This window comes from Notamacropus eugenii, chromosome 1, assembly GCF_028372415.1.
Source record: "Notamacropus eugenii isolate mMacEug1 chromosome 1, mMacEug1.pri_v2, whole genome shotgun sequence".
NCBI classification, from domain to species: domain Eukaryota; kingdom Metazoa; phylum Chordata; class Mammalia; order Diprotodontia; family Macropodidae; genus Notamacropus; species Notamacropus eugenii.
The window spans coordinates 536,270,969-536,289,894 of NC_092872.1; the positions used below are offsets into that span (position 1 = coordinate 536,270,969).

At 35.9% G+C, this 18,926-nt stretch overlaps 1 protein-coding gene across 4 annotated transcripts in view; it reads left to right on the forward strand.

Annotated features, from left to right (window-relative positions):
- The window catches only part of LTBP1 (latent transforming growth factor beta binding protein 1), a 477,680-nt gene that overhangs the window by 349,892 nt on the left and 108,862 nt on the right, over positions 1–18,926 (forward strand). For all 4 annotated transcript variants that reach the window (XM_072634139.1, XM_072634140.1, XM_072634141.1 and 1 more), the window contains one exon: positions 3,079–3,198. In XM_072634139.1, the coding sequence (XP_072490240.1) occupies positions 3,079–3,198 (120 nt within the window). The remainder of the gene's footprint in view (positions 1–3,078; positions 3,199–18,926) is intronic.

Below are 18,926 nucleotides of genomic sequence, written 5' to 3' on the forward strand. Positions count from 1 at the left end.
CAAATCCAAGAGAAGTAAAAGTAGCAGTGGGCAGTACCTTAGTTTTGAGAGCAAGATCAACCAGTGAAGAAATATTTTTAAGGGCCTACTTTTTGCTGTATTAATAACTGAGATAGAAAGACAAAAGTAGCCCCCAGCCTGCAAGGAGTTCACATTATCATGGGTAATACAAGTAATAGTACATATAAAATATGAATATATAGGCAAATCCAAAGTGGTCTCAGAAGGAAAGCAGTAACGATGTGGAGCTCAGGGGTAGAGGGCATCAGGCAATATCTCCTTTAGAAAGTCGAATTTCAGGTAATTCTTGAAGGAGTCTAAGAAAGCTAGGAATTAGAAGTGTGGAGGGAGAGCATTCCAGATATGAAGAGCAACCATTGGAAGACAGAGGGTTGTGTGTGAGGAAAAGCAAGACAACCAGTATTGTTGGATGATTGATAAGAGAAGGAGAGGAAAGTGTAAGAAGACCAGAAAGGTAAGAAGAGGCTAGATTGTGAAGGGTTTTAAAGGCCAAGTCGAAGATTTTTTTTTATTTCTGTATCAGTAGAGAGCCCCATAAATTTATTGAATATGGAGGTAATTTGGTCATACTTGAACTCCAGCTGAGTGAAGGATGGATTGGATGAGAGGCCTGAGGCAAGGAGACCAACTAGAATTAGCCAGAGGATGATAGGATAATATTTTAGCAACTGAAACCATAAAAGGTGGGTTGTGGGCATGGAGCTAGTCCACAACAGTCTGAACAAGTAGCACCTGTCCTCTCTTGGTATATCTTCTAGGTCTGGTCTAGGGCTCATATATGTTTGTGCAACAAGAAAAGTTGGGCCATAGGCAGAAGATAACTCTCGATCTCTTGATGCTCTCATGTCTCCATTTGCCTGATGACCTGAGTCTGATAAGAAACTAGGTGGCTTCTTATATCTGCTTCCCTAGATCTTGCTGGTTCAGACATCAGCTCTTCACTATATGCAGAATTTTTTTTTTCTTCTGGAGAGTAGAGAATGCCATCTCTTCATGTTAATCAATAAGCATTCCTTAAGTACCAGGGACTATGTTAAGTGCTGGGGATGTAAAGAATGGCAAAAGATGGGCTCTGTCATCTGAGAGCTCATAATCTAATAAGATCAGAACAGGCAATAATCCTCTATTGGGACACTTACTAATTATTTGACCTTGGGCAAGTCTCTTAACTCATCTCTAAAACAGGGATAATAATTTGTATACTACCCATTAGATAGGGTTTTGTTTTGTTTTTGATCAGGAAGCCACTTTGTAAAACTACAAATTTTTTGATGCTTTGGTGGATCTCTGGTTTACTGTTTTATTCCTCAAGCTCTGTCCCTACTACTGTCCCACCTCCAAATTTGAGATGAAAATTTAATATGGAATTCTTAAAATAAACCAGAAAGCTACAAAAACCCCACATTTCATTAAAATAATTTGAGAATAATATTACCAGAATTCCCAGAGTAAATATATGCTTATTTACCACTGTGCCAAGTCTAGGGAGAGAGAAGGAAGCTAGTTATGATATTGTGAGTTACTTTAAAAAAAATTATTGGTAATTTCATAGTGGATTAGAGTCACAGGTCCCATTAACCTTTTGTACTATTAAAGATTTTATTAGCTAATACAGAAAGTTGCATTCAAATAGTGCTTACTATTCTTTGGGAATTCATTGTATTTTTAAAGATACAATCTCATGGTAGCTAAGACTTAATTTACAGAGAAACTAAGTGAGAGATTAGGAGAGAGATTTAGAAATGCTTAATATAGCCACTGCACAGTGTCACTACTACCTTAGAATTTAATGTCTTTAAAATGTTTATATTTTGAAAGCATGATTGTGTATGCAGTATTTGTTGTGATTTGTCATTCCCACTTTAAAAGAATGGAAAGGGGATGGAATGGAGCATGTAAGGCTTGGTTATGAATTACAATTCTGACACAGTGTAAGAACTTGGGAAAATTGTCTGGCCTCTCTGAGCCTCAGACTTCTCATCTGTAGAACTGGATAGTTTTCAAGAGTCCTTTTAGCCCTAACATTGTTAACTACAGTTTCAGTATAAGTTTAAAGGCAGAAACACGTGTGTATCAGAAGGCCAATGTCAACCAATTGAGATGGAGTCCCTGTCAGTCTAATTTTCTTTTGCTTTTTAAAGATTACCAAGAAAAATTCAAATTCCAGCCGTCTTTCCTTATATAGTCCCAAGTCTTCCAAAGAAAGTTTCCCTTTGTTCTACATCCTCTCTTTCCATTTGGAAAAAGTATATAAGTAATTTGACCTAGCCAAAAAAAAAAAGAATAGAAACAGGTTGTTACTTCCCAGAAAACTTAATGTCTATGTATAGTCTATGCTGACTTGATTTTAAAATTTTTGTATGGTTCATTTTTTCTAGAAATATTTCACTTTCTTTAGTGATTCTCTGATGGTCCTAATGGTTTACCCCAAAATCCCTATTCTATATTGGGATTTAAATCATTCTGAGAGAGGATGTTTCTTATTAGATTCATCAAAGATGAGAAATTTCCTAGAGCATTTATTCCCATTAGAAAAAATAATAATAAATCTAGATTTAATGTTTGCAGAGCATATTACACATAGTATTAATAAGACTCATAATAATCTTGTGAAATAGTTGCTATTATTACCCCCAGTATATAGATGAGAAATGGAGGCCCTAATGTAGATTCTGCTTCTCTACTCTCCTACATCCTTTCTTAGAAAGTATTTGGTATTGAATATACAGTTTGATGCCTCAAAATTGACCCTATAGGACTTCACATTCCTTTAGCATGGATGACTCTAAAAGAGAAGAGTACTTTAAAAAAAAATCTTTTTTGGTTTATGAGAGACTTCCTAAATAAGATGGACTTATCAGGTAATTATACCTTTATAAGACTTTGATGTATGTACTTTTCAAATTCATTGTAACATGCATTATAAACATACCACATACACATTCCCGTGTGTGTTACTACGTCCCAATAGTAATAGCAATGACACCAATTTTTGGACAGTCTGGGGGGAGTTCTGTTAAAGGTATCTGACTTAGATTTTCTGCCATTTTTTAAAAGATATTGATGAATGTTTAGCTGCAAGTATTTGTCCAGATGAACAATGCATTAACACTCCTGGATCTTACCAGTGTGTTCCTTGCACAGAAGGATTCAGAGGCTGGAATGGACAGTGTCTAGGTATGTACTATAATGTTAACATCCAAATTTTGTTTCTTTTATATTTCCTGTTTTCAGGTCAAATGATGATGGTGTTGGAAATAGTATGTGCAGTAAACCTACTTGGAGGACTGAAATTAAGACTAGAAGAAAATAAGCTTCTGAATCTTTTCCTATGCTTTAAAGAGAAAATCTTGTTTTTAATTGTGGAGAAGTTAAAACTAAAAATGAACTAGAGTAAGGCAGTAGAGGTAAAATGTCAGATAGGATAAGGAGTTCTGATAATAATTGAAACAAATAATCTTCCAATCCAGTGTTGGGAGTTATAAACACATAAGCATTTTGGAGTTTCAAAGCATTTAATTTGATTTGTAAAATAGACTGGGAAAGGCTCTCTGGTTTGCCATTACTTCTGATATATAATGTTCAGCAAATCTCAAATTGTACCTATAAGAACTATTTCTGTGTTGAAATGTTTATTATTGTCTTTTTAAAAAATTTTAATGTTTAAGTAGTGTGTTTGTATTTTTTCCCTTTGTAACTCATGCTGGGCTGGGGATGGAAATCTAGTTTTGTTTTTCTCAACTCTGACTCTAGGACAGGTAGTTTTTCAGTGGATACTAACACAGTTCTAGTTTTTAAAAATAAGTTTTCTTGTTATCTTGAGTTTTTACATCACCTGCATTTCCCAATGTATTCTCCCTCCTTCCCTGTTCTTGAATATTATCTTTGGTAACTAAGAATTAGAAAGAAAGAACAAAATGATTCAGTGAAGCTAATCAACCTATCAAAAATTTTGTCTGGCATCATATGCATTGTTCCACACTCATTGTAGAGGAGATTCTTCTCAGTTTTCTTTTTTAGGAGCTAAGTATGGTCATTATCATTTTGCTGCATTTAGCTTCCATTTTTTTGTCATAGTTCTGCCCATTGTATTATATGTCATTGTGTGTATTATTTTTTTTTCTTCTGCCTACTGCATTTTGTATCAGTTCATGTCTCTGTATTCATTATATTCATGTAATTACAGTCCAGTAATAACAATAATTACCAATTTTTTATTTTCATAACTCTTTCAGGTTTACAAAGCACTTAACATGGTGCATTTCATTTGTTCCATAGGATGGGTGCTGTCATAATCCTCATTTTAGAGATGAGGGCAGTGAGGCAGAGAAGAGGCAGTGTCTGAGGCATTATTGGAACTCAAGCCTTCTTGAATTTTGAGTCCAACACCCCATCTACTATACCACCTAGCTTCTGTGACTTTCATGTAACACAGTTTATTTTCTTAGTCAATGAGCCTCTGTTTTATTATAAAAAGTATTTCTGTAAATACTTTATGTAAGCCTTTATTTTTTTATTTCATCTACTTGGAATCTGTTGGTCAGAGAGAAGACATTTTAATCATATTCTTTACATAATGGTTGCTTTCTAGAATGCTAGGAGCAGTTTACAACTTATCAACGGTACGTAGGTACGTAGGTAATGCTTATCTTTCCACAAGCTCCCCAACCTTAATTTTGTCATCTTTGCCAGCTTGTTGAGTTCGAGGTAAAACCTCAAAGTTTGGGGTTTTTTTTCATTTCTTTTATTCTTTGGAGCATTCTTGCAGTTATGAATTATTTACGGTTCTTTTTTTCTGAGAACTATCATTTAACCACTTATTGATAGTGACAATTGAGACATTGTCCAGTAGGCTGCCACTTAGTTTCTCTGGTCCCCTTATGTGACAGATAACTAACCTCAAGCTGAATAGGTATTAGACATGGGCACCAAAATGAAAAGAAAAGAAAAAACAACCACCCCAAAGCCACAAAGCAAGCACTGTACTAGGCTACATTAAGAAAAACATAATATCTCAGAGATCTATAGTCCACCGTAGCGTAACAACAAGGACCCCAGCAAACACAGGAGGGCCTGCTGTACAGGTTCTTAGATCTGCTTTTCTAAAAGGAAAGTGACTATTAAGGGGTCAACAATCTACTTTAATCAAGCACATATATCATTCACTTAGTTCAGGGGGGAAAGTCAGCACCCTGAACTTTAGAGAAAATACAAACAGAAAGACTGACAGGGCTTCCCACTGTCTGACCATAGACAGTACATACATGGTTACCAGAGAGAAAAGCACCAGCATTTCAAAGCTGGGGGGCTTCTTAAAACGGCTGCCCAGAGTCTCATCTGGCACACTAACCTTCTTCAAAAAAAAAATAAGCCCCAAAGCAAAACCTCACTTCAGAGTATATGTACTCTTTTTAGGCCTGGAAGACATGACCCTCTTGACCCTGTGCCCCATTAGAAATTAACAAAAGGTGTCTGAGGCCTATTAATGGGCAAAGAAGATCTTTAACTCTTCTCCTCACCCACTATTAACCTTATACCGCATCTAGAGCATTGTCCTCATTACATTAATACTCATAGAGTATTGTCTCCATTCTTGGGTGTCACTTTTCTGCAAGGATGTTGAGAAACTAAAACTTGCTCTGATGAAGATAACCTTTTTGATGTTGAGACTGTTAAAGATCATGTCATAAAAGAATCAGTTGAAAGATTTGGGTGGTATCTAGCCTGGAGAAGATTTGACATATTTGAATATATCAAATTGCATATTTGCATATTTGAAAGGTTGGTATGTGGAAAAGGAAATTAGACTTGTTCCTTTCCCTAGAGGGCAAAATGAAAAACAAGGAGTCCAAGTTGCAGAGATGCAGATTTTGGTAAGGAAAAACTTCACAATTAGAAGGGAGGTTTTCATCTTTGCCAATTTTCATCATTACTTGTAGAGTGCAGGCCCAAACAAATCCTCTTCCTTCCACTTCTCTAAATCCTGTTCTTCCATGAGAGTGAATCCTTGTCAGTTGATTTTTATACTACATAATTTTTCTCAAATGGGGAAAAGTTGCTATTTATCAATTGCTTTAGAAATTTTAATGCACTATATAAAAGTCAATTTATATTGGTGATGATGATATATGTTACGAACAAAGTTTATAATATTATGAGAGATCATCTAATCTATCTGATAGATTGAGGAAAATGTGTACCAGAGGGGTCAAGTACCTCTGTGATTTGAGCTAAGTGGAAGATCTCAGATTCAAATTCCTGTCTTTAGACACTGAATCTTGCATTTGTTCCTCTGTATCATCCTGCTTTTGCCAAGACAAATATTTGCAAAGTCACTACTTAGGGTTCTATTTCTCTTCTCAAAGACTGATATTGGTTTGGCCTAAGACTACTGTGTCTACCTGAATTTCACATTTTCCTGTGTAACATAGTAAATGGTTATCTGTCAGAATATAAGCATCAACAGGAAATTATCCATGAATCAACTAACTGAATTTAATAGAACTCTCAAGTCATCGTTTAGTCTTTAGGCATAAAATATATGTATTCATAACAAGTTATGTGTTCAAAAATTTGCATCTACAGAGCTTCTCTCACAGAGACTACCAATGCCACACTTTGGATGGCAGAAATATAGCACCCCATTTCAAGTAGTTTCACTTTTGCCAACTAGATGATTAGAATCACAAATAAGAAGTATTAGATCACTGTGTTAGTCAGCCCAGAATCATACACTTAGCCACTTGCTCCAAGCAATACATTTTTTTGCATTGTTGAAGTCATGCATTTCCTTTTATTAAAAGTATGCAGTGTGGTTTTTTTCTTTTTCCCCAGCTTTGGGTAAAATTTTAGCCATATGTGACCTAGGGATTCAGTCACTCCCTCTGTGTTTTATAGTTGTAGGTTTTATTCATTGTGAACCTTGGATTTGAAGCTCATTCAGAATTACCCACAAAGTTTTTTTCAGTTTAAACAAAAATGGATTTTCCATTTTCCTTCTTTATGAATGATTTTTCAATGTTAAGACTTAAAACGTGACAAAAGCCAGATAATTTGATATGCTCCTGTTCTTATACTCATCCAGTTGGTTTATTTTCCTTAGAACTCTTTCAAAGATTATGGATAGTTTTTAGATAATTTTACCTTGCTTTCTCTATTTTTTCTTGTGTCTTTGTATGTATATATATATACACACATAATTGTATGTATATATGTTTATATATACATATATATGCATACTTCTGTATGTACACATAGGTATGTGTTGTGTTCATGTTCTAGAAATGTTAGGCCTTTTTACACATACAGATTAGAACTGTCTTTTTTCTTTTAGTTACTCAGATTGTTTATAACATCACTTATAGTCTCTGTTTTCTTTTTGCTATTTTATTAATTTCAGCCTTGTCTACATCTGATCATGAATTTTAGAGAGGGAAGGGACCTTGGAGATCATGTGGTCCAACCTCTTAATGAGTATACTGAAGCCTGGAGTGGTTAAGTCACTTTGCTATGGTCAAACCCAGTTCTTATGATTCCAAATTCAGTGTTCTTTCTATTATACTCTGCAGGCATTTCAATAACATTTGTTAAAGGCACATACCATGCCAGATTTTGGAGATATGAAAATGAGATAAGGCACAGTCATTGCCCTGAAGGGGCTTACAAACGGACGTGCTTTCTTGTCCTCATTCATGGTACTCTATTGCCTTTGAACTCTCTGGACATCTCTTGTGCACACTCTCCTCATCTCTATCTCTCATATAATCCCTTCTTTCTAGTCTTTCTCTTCTAAATAGTTCCTTGTACACTTGCCAAAGTCATTTTAAAATATGAAGATTTGACCGTACCTTTCCTTTGCTTAAATATCTTCAATATTTTCCTATCCTCTCTAGGATAAAATGTAAATTTTACAACTTGATATTTAAAGCCCACTACAATATGGCTCCATCTTGTTTTTGCAGGCATATTTCACACCACTCTCTTTTATACTATATTCTTTCCAAAGTAGCCTAGTTGCTGTGCCCCAGAACTCAGAATTCCCTCTCTTGCAGACTCTGAGCCACTGCATGGACTATCAACCTTTGATTGACCTGTCTTCTGTTCTTGGAATGCCCCACCCTCTTCTCATCTTTGCCTCTTTGAATTCTTAGCTTTCTTCAGAACTTAACTCACATGCCACACCCTACAGGAAGCTTTCTCTGATCTCCTGAGTTGCTGGTGGCCTCTTCCCCCTTAACTTATTCTATATTTCTTTATCTTTGGGCATGGTGAATACCCCCAATAGAATATATCCTTCTACTGGATTTTGTAGTTTTTAAAATTTTTATCTCTAGTATATAGCATAATAATCCCTTCACACAGTACATACTTAAAAACATTTGTTGAATTGAATCAGTGAAGGTGTAGCACAGGCATGGGCTTGGACATAAAATAGTTTAGATTAAAAAAGTTTTTTTTTTTTTTTAATCCTTTGCCTTTACTATGGATTTTGCTCTTGTAATGTGTACCATGGGTAGAGAGGTCTAGTCATTGCAGCAGTGTACAGTCAGAGCTCAGAGTGTGAAACTTCACTCGTCTAAGCTAGGTTTGTCAACAATACCCTACTTCTTTCTGGGTTTGGTTTACCCCATCCTATTCTCATACTAGCAGTTCTAAAAAGAAATTAGCAACCACCCAGCACATGGTTACGTTGGTTCTAGGGCAACTCTGTTGAAGGAAACCTATACTTCCTCATGTACCACTTTAGTTCTTGAAATCCTTCCTCTTCATACATTTTCTATCTACATTACCAACAACTCACAGGGTAATACATCTATATATGAATGTGATATTTTTTTGTGCAACCAGCCACTCTCAATAATGATACTTTTAGATCTTAAGCATAACCATTTACTTAACAGAAAGGCAAAAGAAATAATTTGTCACAATAAAAATATAAACCGAAGGCATACTCTCTCACTAGTACATTCAATTGTTCTAGTGAAGAGTGGGCACACACTTACGGGAACCTGGTAGAGAAGCACATAATGGAGAAAAACTCATGTGCTTGCGGTAACTTACAGCTCTGGACTTCAATGTGTTTTAGTACATTCAGAAATCTCTCCATCATATAAAACTGCTTTTCTGCTCTCCCCTCTTCAGACAGGGAAAAACACCTTCTCCCTTTTATTGACATACAGGTTTTACAAGTTCTTTCCGTTACCCATATAAGATAAAATAGCACTTCTCTTTAGTTTGCAGAACTGCAGAGCTCAAACTGTCTGTCTCTCTCTGGCCTATAAAGACAAGTCCAGCCAGTTTTTAACACATCCGGATGCTGTGCTCATAGCAACACAGCTCCAGCTGACCCAGATACCAAAATATTTGCAAAACCTTTATGAAAAGCTTCAGGGTTTTCCAACTCTAGGTGTCACTGAAGGATAATAGGTTTGCTGGAGCTTTTGACCAGAGAAGTCAATTCTTTCTGTATCTAATTAGGAGTGGCTCAGCTGTACTAGGAGCTGACTTTTTCTAACTTCCACACCTCTGCCTTCAATTTCTCAGGGTCCTCTTCTGCTGTTGCTATGCCTTCAATAGCTTAAATGAGTGGCCCACCTATTACCTAAAATTAATGAAGAATTTGGGATCAAAAGATCAGCTATTCTTTTTTTTTTATTTAGCATTTTATTTTTCCCCAGTTACATGTAAAAACACTTTTTAGCATTGTTTTTTAAAATTCTGAGTTCTAAATTCTCTCCCTTCCTCCCTCTCCAACCTCCACCATTGAGAAATCAAGCAATTCTATGTAGGCTAAACATATATAGTCATGCAAAATACTTCCATAATAGTCATGCTATGAAAGAAAACATAGAAAAAAAAAACACCTCAAGAAAAATGAAATTTAAAAGGTATGCTTCAATCTGTATTCAGAGACCATCAGTTCTTTCCCTGGATATGGATAGCTTTTTTCATCATAAGTCTTGGATCGTATTGCTGAGAATAGCTAAGTCATTCATAGTTGATCATCTTACAATATTGCTGTTACTTTGTACGTAGTACATTTCACTTTCCTTCAGCCCATGCAAGACTTTCCAGCTTTTTCTGAGAGCATCCTACTCTTCATGTCTTATAGTACAATAATATTCTTTCATGATCACATAGCACAACTTGTTCAGCCATTCCCCATTTGATGGGCATCCCCTTAATTTTCGATTCTTTACCTCAGAAAAGAACTGTTATAATTATTTTTTATGCATATAGGCGCTTTTCCTTTTTGTTTTTGATGTCTTTTGGGATACTGATCTAGTGGTGATATTGCTAGGTCAAAGGGTAAGCATGCTTTTATAGCCCTTTGGGCATAGTTCCAAAATTCTGTACAGAATGGTTGAATCAGTTCACAACTCTACCAACAGTGCATTAAAGAGACCAGATATTCTTGATAGGTTCCAGGAATCTGTCAAGATGAAATTTACTAGGGATAAATGCAGAGTTTCCATGGATTAAAAAAATAACTTCACAAATATAAGATAAAGGCACATTTGGGTAAACATCAGTTCATCCAAAAAGAATCTGGGGTTTTGAGTAGACAGTAAGCCAAATATGAATTGACAGTATACGGTATCCAAAAGTGATAATGTGCCCCAAGGCGTCAATTAAGAGAGGCATGGTATCTAGGATTTGGTGATAGTCTCACTGTAGGTATCCTGCCCTCATCTTAGCACATCTGGAGTATTGTGTTTAGTTCTGGGAGACACATTTCCAAAAAGACATTGATAAACTGAGAGGAGATGTGGCATCAAGAGTGGAGAGGCAGTCCCAGAATCAAGGAGAGCTGAGTTCTGGCTGAGTGACCTTGTATAAGCCACTTGATCACCACCTCACGTGGAGGAGAATGTTAGATTTCTTCTATTAGAACCCATATTGCAGAACTAGAAGCATTAAGAAGTTGTCAAGAAGGCTTGGTATCAGGAAAAACATCTAAGGATGTGCAAAAATAGAAGGAGCTCCATCAGGTAGGCTAATTCCCCTTCCCTCTGGATCTTTAACCAAAAGTTGACTGACTGACTGCTTTTGGAGCGTGTTCTAGAAGGCCTATTTATTCACGAATGGTTTGCACTGACTGGTTGATGCTGGGGTTCAAAGTTCTGACCTTGCTGTTTACCAGTTTTTTGAGCTTGGAAATGTCACTTAACTTCTCTGGGTTGAGGGTGGGCTTCCTTATATGTAAAATAGGGACAATATTTGACACTATCTCATTTCCATGGTGGTTGTTAGAATCAAATGGAATTTGTGCAAGGTGCTTGGTAATTGTAATGTCTTAAAGTGCTAAATAAATATTTCATTATTATTTAACCATCCATTATATTCTCCAGTTCAGGGTTGAGCCTTTTCATGTGAAAAGGTCTGGCTACCATGTATCCAGGGTTCTTTGAACTATTGGGACCTGGGTTGAGTCAGGGTTTACCATAACAAGTCCCTGAGGACCTGAGTTCTCCAGTTTCATAATCAAAGTCTGGAAACTGGATCCTAGAAAAGACTCACCTGTATCTCCCTGTGTGACCTTGGATAGGTCACTTTTTTCTCTTAGCTTCTATTTTTAATTTATAAAATAAGTTTGACATTAGCCTAGATGACTAACCCTTAGGGACTATGATTTTATGTTACTCCTGATGTCAAAAATAATGTTTTTATTCAGCAAAACTTAAGATTGAAAGAATAAATTGTGATAAAGCAATAGGTGGCAGAATTACATGATAGGTAAAGTTCTGGGCTCAACCTAAAAGCTTGTTTTCACATCCTGTTTCAGGCACTTAGTTACTTATGTGATCATGGGCAAATCATTTAACTTCTCCGACCCACAATTCCCTCGTCTTTGAAATGAACTGGTTTTTTTATAACCTCATTTAGTCTTCCCTTGCTTTATTGCAGAGCAGCCTGCTATTGTGAGTTCATATTTTAATCTGGTGCTTCCCAGGAATATCTGATAGTACTTAGAGAATATCAGTCTAGTGCTTCTCTGCCATGTGTGTGTCATCTGCTTTCTCTAGGCCTCTGTTTCCTCATCTGTGAAATGAAAGGGCTAGATTAGATGATCTCTGAGCTTCTTTGTAGCTCTGAGTCTATGACAAGTGCTTCAGGAATTTCCCATCCCTTTAGGGGGAGAAGTATTGGCATCCTCTCTATTATGATTTACCCATCTTTTGAGTAGCCCTCTTCTGTGCCCTGCATTGTTCAAGTTCCCCTGTGGAATCAAAGAAGGTTTACAAGGTCCCTGCCCTCAGAGAGCATGTATTCATTGTAGTCAGGAGGACCAAACAACTAGGGAATAAAACAAGCTACATTAAATACCATGTTAAATTGTGTGATGCAAACAATCCATGTAGTAAGGATTCATAGAAAGGTAAGCTCTGCTTAAGTTGCTTTTCCTTCCTCTTTCAAAGGCATTGATTAATCACTGAGAGATTTTCAGAGCCAGACTCAGAGGGAGAGCTGCAAGTAGACCTTGGTGAGTTTGGCTGAGAGCATAGAAGGGCTCCTTGAAAGGCAATTCCTGGGGAGCTCCCAGTTTGGTGGGATTTGTGTACTGAGTTTCTGAGGTCATCCTTGGCTTCATTTTTATCTGTGCAGTATTGATCCTTCTCCAGATTTGAGAAGCTATGATTTTCAAGTATTATATAGCCTTTTAGTCAGTAGCTCTGCTTATGCATGTTTCAGGTTCTCTAGCATTGAGGGCAAGAGTCATTTAGCCCTGATGATTTTCTGCACTTTATGCATTGAAGTTATTACTTCATCACACTCATCCTTATAAGCATCTGTCTTCCATGTCACCATTTAATCGTCTCTAAAATGTTCTTCCATATGTATGATCTCTAGTGTAGAAGACAAAGTGAAGGGGCTAATTTCCCATATCTTTGTTGTTGTTTACTCTTTGTAACCCAATTTGGGGTTTTTATGGCAAAAATACTGGAGTGGTTTGCCATTACCTTCTCCAGATCATTTTGAAGATGAGGAAACTGAGGCAAACTGAGTTAAGTGACTTGCCCAGGGTCACATGATAAGTCTAGTGAGTGTTTGAGGCTGAATTGGAACTCAGTAAAATGAGTTTTCCTCACTCCAGGCCTGGTACTCTATCCACTATGCCACCTAGCTGTTCTTCCCATATCTTATGTTACATTTAATTTCCTCAAAGATAATCTGTTCAGCATTTCTGTGGATGTTTTTTTTTTGTCTCCTTATATTACTTTAAAAACTAATTTTCCTGACTTGTTTTTTCCTTATTTTCAGTCTTATATAACTCTTTGCCCTAAATATAATCCTTACCAATATGTAAGTTAGAAAACTTGTTAAAAGTGAAGGCAAAAAAACCAACCTATCTTTGTTTTCAGAAAATCAGAGAACTACAAAATTTTCTAGAACATTTTTCATGACTAGTATTCATATGAAGTCATATATGCATGTATATATACACATATACATACATACACATATATGTTCAGAAAAGTTGGTCAAGTGAGATTTTTACTTGTGATTTTTTTTTGTCTTCAGAAGCTCTTCTCTTCTTAAACTTACTGTGAATTAAGCTAGTTTGGGACACTGAGCATTTCATTCCAGGCATTTAATTGTTTCTGAAGGTATTCTAAATTGATTATTTCATCATCAAATATTCATTTAGTCTTCATCACATAATTAGGACTGTAACATATGTTATATAACTACTATGCACAGAATTTTTTAAAGATCTAGAACATTTAAAAGATCCATTCTAGTTCTGTCAGATGTTTCATTATGGATGAATCAATTTGTTAAGCTGCTATGCACCAGGTACTGTCAAAAGTACTATAAATAAAATACAAAAATAAAACAGTCTCAGCCCTCAAGAAATATCTATTCAGAGAAGGGGGCAAATTTACTTAGGAGAATATACAAAATACGTGGGTGTGGGTGTGGGTGTGTGTGATAGGTGGATACTGGTATTTGGAAGGATGAGAAAGTTCTCATAGAGCTTGCAGTAGAGCTGTCCTTTGAAGAAAATTTAAGCTTCTAAAAGACAGAAGTGAGGAGACGGTATTGGTGTGGAGATTTTCTTTTAAAAAGTTATTTATAGTTTTTTTTTAAAAATCACCTTTATTTCCCTTCCCATCCTTTGTAATAAAGAATTTTTAAGAGGTGAAAAATAAGCATATCTGAAAAGCTAACAAATACATTAGCCACATCTCACATATTATATAATATTCCACACTCATACTCCCTCATTTCTGCAAGGAATGAATGGAAATATATTTTCTTATCTCTTCTCTGAATCTAAGGTTAAGTGATATGCTCAGCACTGGATTAGGACTCAGGTCTTCCCTGTCTTCCCTGCCTCCAGGTCCAGTGATCTGTTCACTACACCTGCTAGTTGCCTCTAAGTGAAGCTAATAATCTTGGCAGAGGGGTGCATGGGGGTGGGGAGGAGGTACCAGATGACGTTTTTGAAATCTTCTATCTCAGTGGCAGCATGGTCTAGTTGCACTTACAGAATCTTCCATGTTGTTAGTGAATAGTTTTTCTTCTTACAAAACCCTTCTCTATAACTCAACATCAACACTTAGTCCCTTTGGTTTCTCATCCAGAGTCTCAGAAAATACCCATTACTTTATTCTTCTTGCTATTTTTATTTTACTTTTCTTTACCTCTGTACCAGCTCCAGTTTTCCATGTACTCCCTCTGCTTCACAGAATCCTTTTCTACCTTTAAGGTGCAAGTCAAAGATCTCCTTCCCGAAGCATCCTACCTAGAGACATTGCTGGTGGCTTTTTCCCTTCCAAACTACTTTGTCCTTGTATCATACTACTTTGTATCTATTCTCATTCTGTTTATTCTCTCTCAAATATTTACACACGTGCACACGCACACACACATTGTATATATGTATACACACATGGTATCTACTTATCTTCCTGTTAGAATGTAAATTGTTTCTATCTTTATGTTGAGTATTCAACTCCTAGTACATAGAAGATACTTAAGAACTGCTTGTTGACTCATGGAATAGGTTCCTATTAAAGGTCACATCAAACCTTGGTTATGTGTTCTACAAGGGCTTAATGAATTTCTATTAGAATGCAAAGACTGTACTGAGAAGCTGAATTGTGTTATTTCATTTTACCATTATGCCTGGTTTTAAATATTTCTATACTGTATTTCCCAGCCTCCACTCCCATCCTGTACTACTGCTCAACTTCCCCTTCTTCTTCTCCCACCTACTTTTTCCATTTTCAAGGAAAGAAGAAGGAAATGTACTTTTTTTTTCCTCTCCATATAATTCATTCCCTGTCAGTGGCAACTCTTGTGGAACTCTGACTGCTTGATGAAATTTGTGTGCATAACCCCCAGGTACAATTTTAGCACTTTCGAATAAATTCTGGCAATGTTCACCCATTTATGTTATTTTCATTATGTTGCAAACACACACATACACGCACACACATCTACATGTTCTTTCTGCTTAAAAAGAAGTTTCATCTGTCTTATAGAACCTTTGTAAATCTTGACTATACTTGGTTATGTCATATTGAATCTTGATTATATATTGGATTAAATCTTGAAGATAATTAGCATACTATGACTCTATGAGTTTTTTTGGACCATATTTGAATTCGTGATGGCAGCACATTTTAAGATTTAAAAAAATAATTGTTGGTGACAGTGTTGGAGATTGTACTGATGATGCTCTGTGTGTGTGTTTGTGTGTGACTCAGTTTTGCTTTAAAAATCAGTTAAAACAAAATAGGAAGCAATGAAGGGATGTCCTTATGAGATCTTCTGAGTAGAATTTACTTTTTTCCACCTTTCTTTTCTGTTCTAATGAAAATCATTTTAAAAATACTGAGATGAAGTCTGGAGCCAAGATGGTAGAGTAAAGGCAGAGACTTGCCTGAGCTCTGCCAAACCCCCCTTCAAACAACTTGAAAATAATGCCTCAAAAGAAATTCTGGAGCAGTAGAACCAACAAAAGGATGGGGTGAAACAATTTTCCAGACCAAGACAACTTAGGAGGTTGAAAGGAAAACTCTATCTCACCGAGTGAGAGTGGACTGTAGTCCAGTGTAGGCTATGCTCTGGGAGGCCAGTAGCAGAACTGTCTTGGTAAACCAGAAAATCAAATCAAAATCAAAAGAATGAAAAAAATAGAAGAAAATGTGGAATATCTTATTGGAAAAATAACTGACCTGGAAAATAGATCCAGGAGAAATAATTTAAGAATTATTGGACTCTTGGAAAGCCATGATCACAAAAAAGAACCTACACATCATCTTTTAAGAAATACTTGATTAAGCAATGAAAATAGTAATATACTGTTTGATATATGCAAAGATCCCAACTTTTGAGACAATAATTTACTATTTGACAAGTTGTGCAGAAACTAGGCATAGACAACTTGTACCATATACTAAGAAAAGATCAAAATGGATACATGATTTAGATATACAGGGTGATATACCATAAGCATATTAGGGGAACATGGAATAGTTTACCTGTTAGATCTATGGATAAGGGAAGTAAAATGGACAATTTTGATTACATTAAATTGAAAAGGTTTTGCCCAAATAAAACCAATGCAACCAAGATTAGAAGAAAAGCATAAAACTGGAATTGGGATGCATTTATAGCAAGTTTCTTTAATATAAGTCTCATTTCCCAAATAGAACTGACTCAAATTTATAAGAAGACAAGTCAGTTCTCCAGATAAATGGTCAAAGGATATGAATAGGAAGTTTTTAGATGAATTCAAAGCTATCTATAATCATATGAAAAAAAGATTCTAAATCACTATTGATTAGAGAAATGCAAATCAAAACAACTCTGAGTTACTGCCTCATACCTAGCAGATTGACTAATATGACAGAAAAGAAAAATGACAAATATTGGAGAGGATGTGGGAAAATTGGGACATTATCGCACTTTTGGAGTTATGAACTGATCAAGCATTCCTGAGAACAATTTGGAACTATGCCCAAAGGACTATAAAACTCTGCATACTCTTTGGCCCAGTAATACCACTCACTACTACGTTTGTATACCAAAGAGATTTTTTTAATGGAAAAGGACACATGTGCAAAAATATTCATAGCAGTTCTTTTTATGGTAGCAAGGAATTGGAAATTGGGGGAATGCCCAACATTTGGGGAAAAGTTGAACAAGTTGTGGTATTTGATTGTGATGGAATACCACTGTTCTGTAAGAAATGATGAGCAGTATGCATTCATAAAATCCTGGAAAGATTTCCATGGACTGATACAAAATGAGGTGTTAGAACCAAGAGAACATTGTACACAGTAATTAACAATATCGTATAATGATCACCTGTAAATGACTTATTCTCAGCCATACAAAGATCGAAGACAGTTCCAAGGGACTTATGATGAAAAGTGCTATCCACTTCTGGAGAAAGAATTGATGGAATCTGAATGCAGATTGAAGCATACTAATTTTTGTTTTATTTTTAGTCTGTTTTTCTTTCACAGCATAACTAATATATAAATATTTTTGTATGACAGCAAGATATATAACCTATATCAAATTACATGCTGTCTCAGGGGAGGAAGGATGAAAGGGAGAGAATTTAGAATTCAAAAATTTAAAAATTGCTTTTACATGTAATTGGAAAAAAATCAAATATAACAGTAAAGAAAAAGTAAAAATAATGAGACTCAAGCCATTATTTATCTATTTTGATATTTTTGGTACAGTTGTCATGATAAGTGACCAGAAATGAGTTATAAGTGCCAAATATACTGACATTTTCCCCCCTTCTCATTTAAGGCTCCATTGTAGGCAGACAAACAAGTTAGGAGGAGAATAGAGACCTGATGATTGAAGCCATCAGTAATTGATCCCCCTTTGAAAATATCTGCCTTGGATGTTTTTTCTTGAGACTCCAAATGGGCATGTACCAAAGTATATACAGACATTGCAATGATATTACTATACTTGTGTCAGATCCGCATTTAATGATTAGCATCTAAGATGGCTTCTTTAGTGATGTTAGAATGTGTAGTTATTCCCTAAACACATACTTTAGTACTATTAAGCCTATTTAGCCATTTAGATATTTAAGAGATCCTTAATGTATCTGTTTATTAATTTGTAGTTTGGCAAGAATCTGCTATAAATCTGATACTTATATATCTGAAAAGGGTAGAGACCGCACCTTTCATTTCACTGGTACAGGGAACTCCCAAGCAAGGAAACTCCCTCTATCAATAGTACAAGTTATCAGTTACCTTCTCTCCAACTTTTAGAGTTGACTAGAGTAGTGATGTCAAAAGGATCCCTATGGATGTCTGTTTGACCTAGTTTTAAAATCTGTTATCTCTAGTTTATTGTATTTTCCCTTTGCTAAATATTTCCCAATTACATTTTAATCTGATTTCAGCTACATTGGATGTGCTCTGCATGGTGAGTTGATGTCTCTGACCTAGAGCACTGGGAGGTTAAGTGCTTTGTTTCAGGGTCACGTGACTGATTTGTTTCATAGAAAGGACTTGAACCCAAGCATTCCCTGTCTTGGAGACTATACTATGCTGCCTCAGATAAGCATGGGAAACTTTTAAGCCGCTAGAAATTTCAGGGCACTCTGACTCTTTATTAATTATTTTAGAAAATCTTATGGTTAATGTGTGTGTTCAGAAACTCTGACCTGAAAACAATTTTGTTAATTTATTTGAATTAAGAAAGAAATATGACCTTAGGAATTGTTTATGCTATTAAGTGCTACTCCCCTGTAAATAAATAAGTCCCCAGTGACTGTATAATTAAAGGGGGCTGTTCATACATTTCTGAACTTGTTAACATTTTTGAAACCAAACCAGGTACTAGACATGATATTTTCCCTGCTCTGTCTGGAATTTCTATGCATGGTGTCTAGGCTAGTCCTGTTTCAT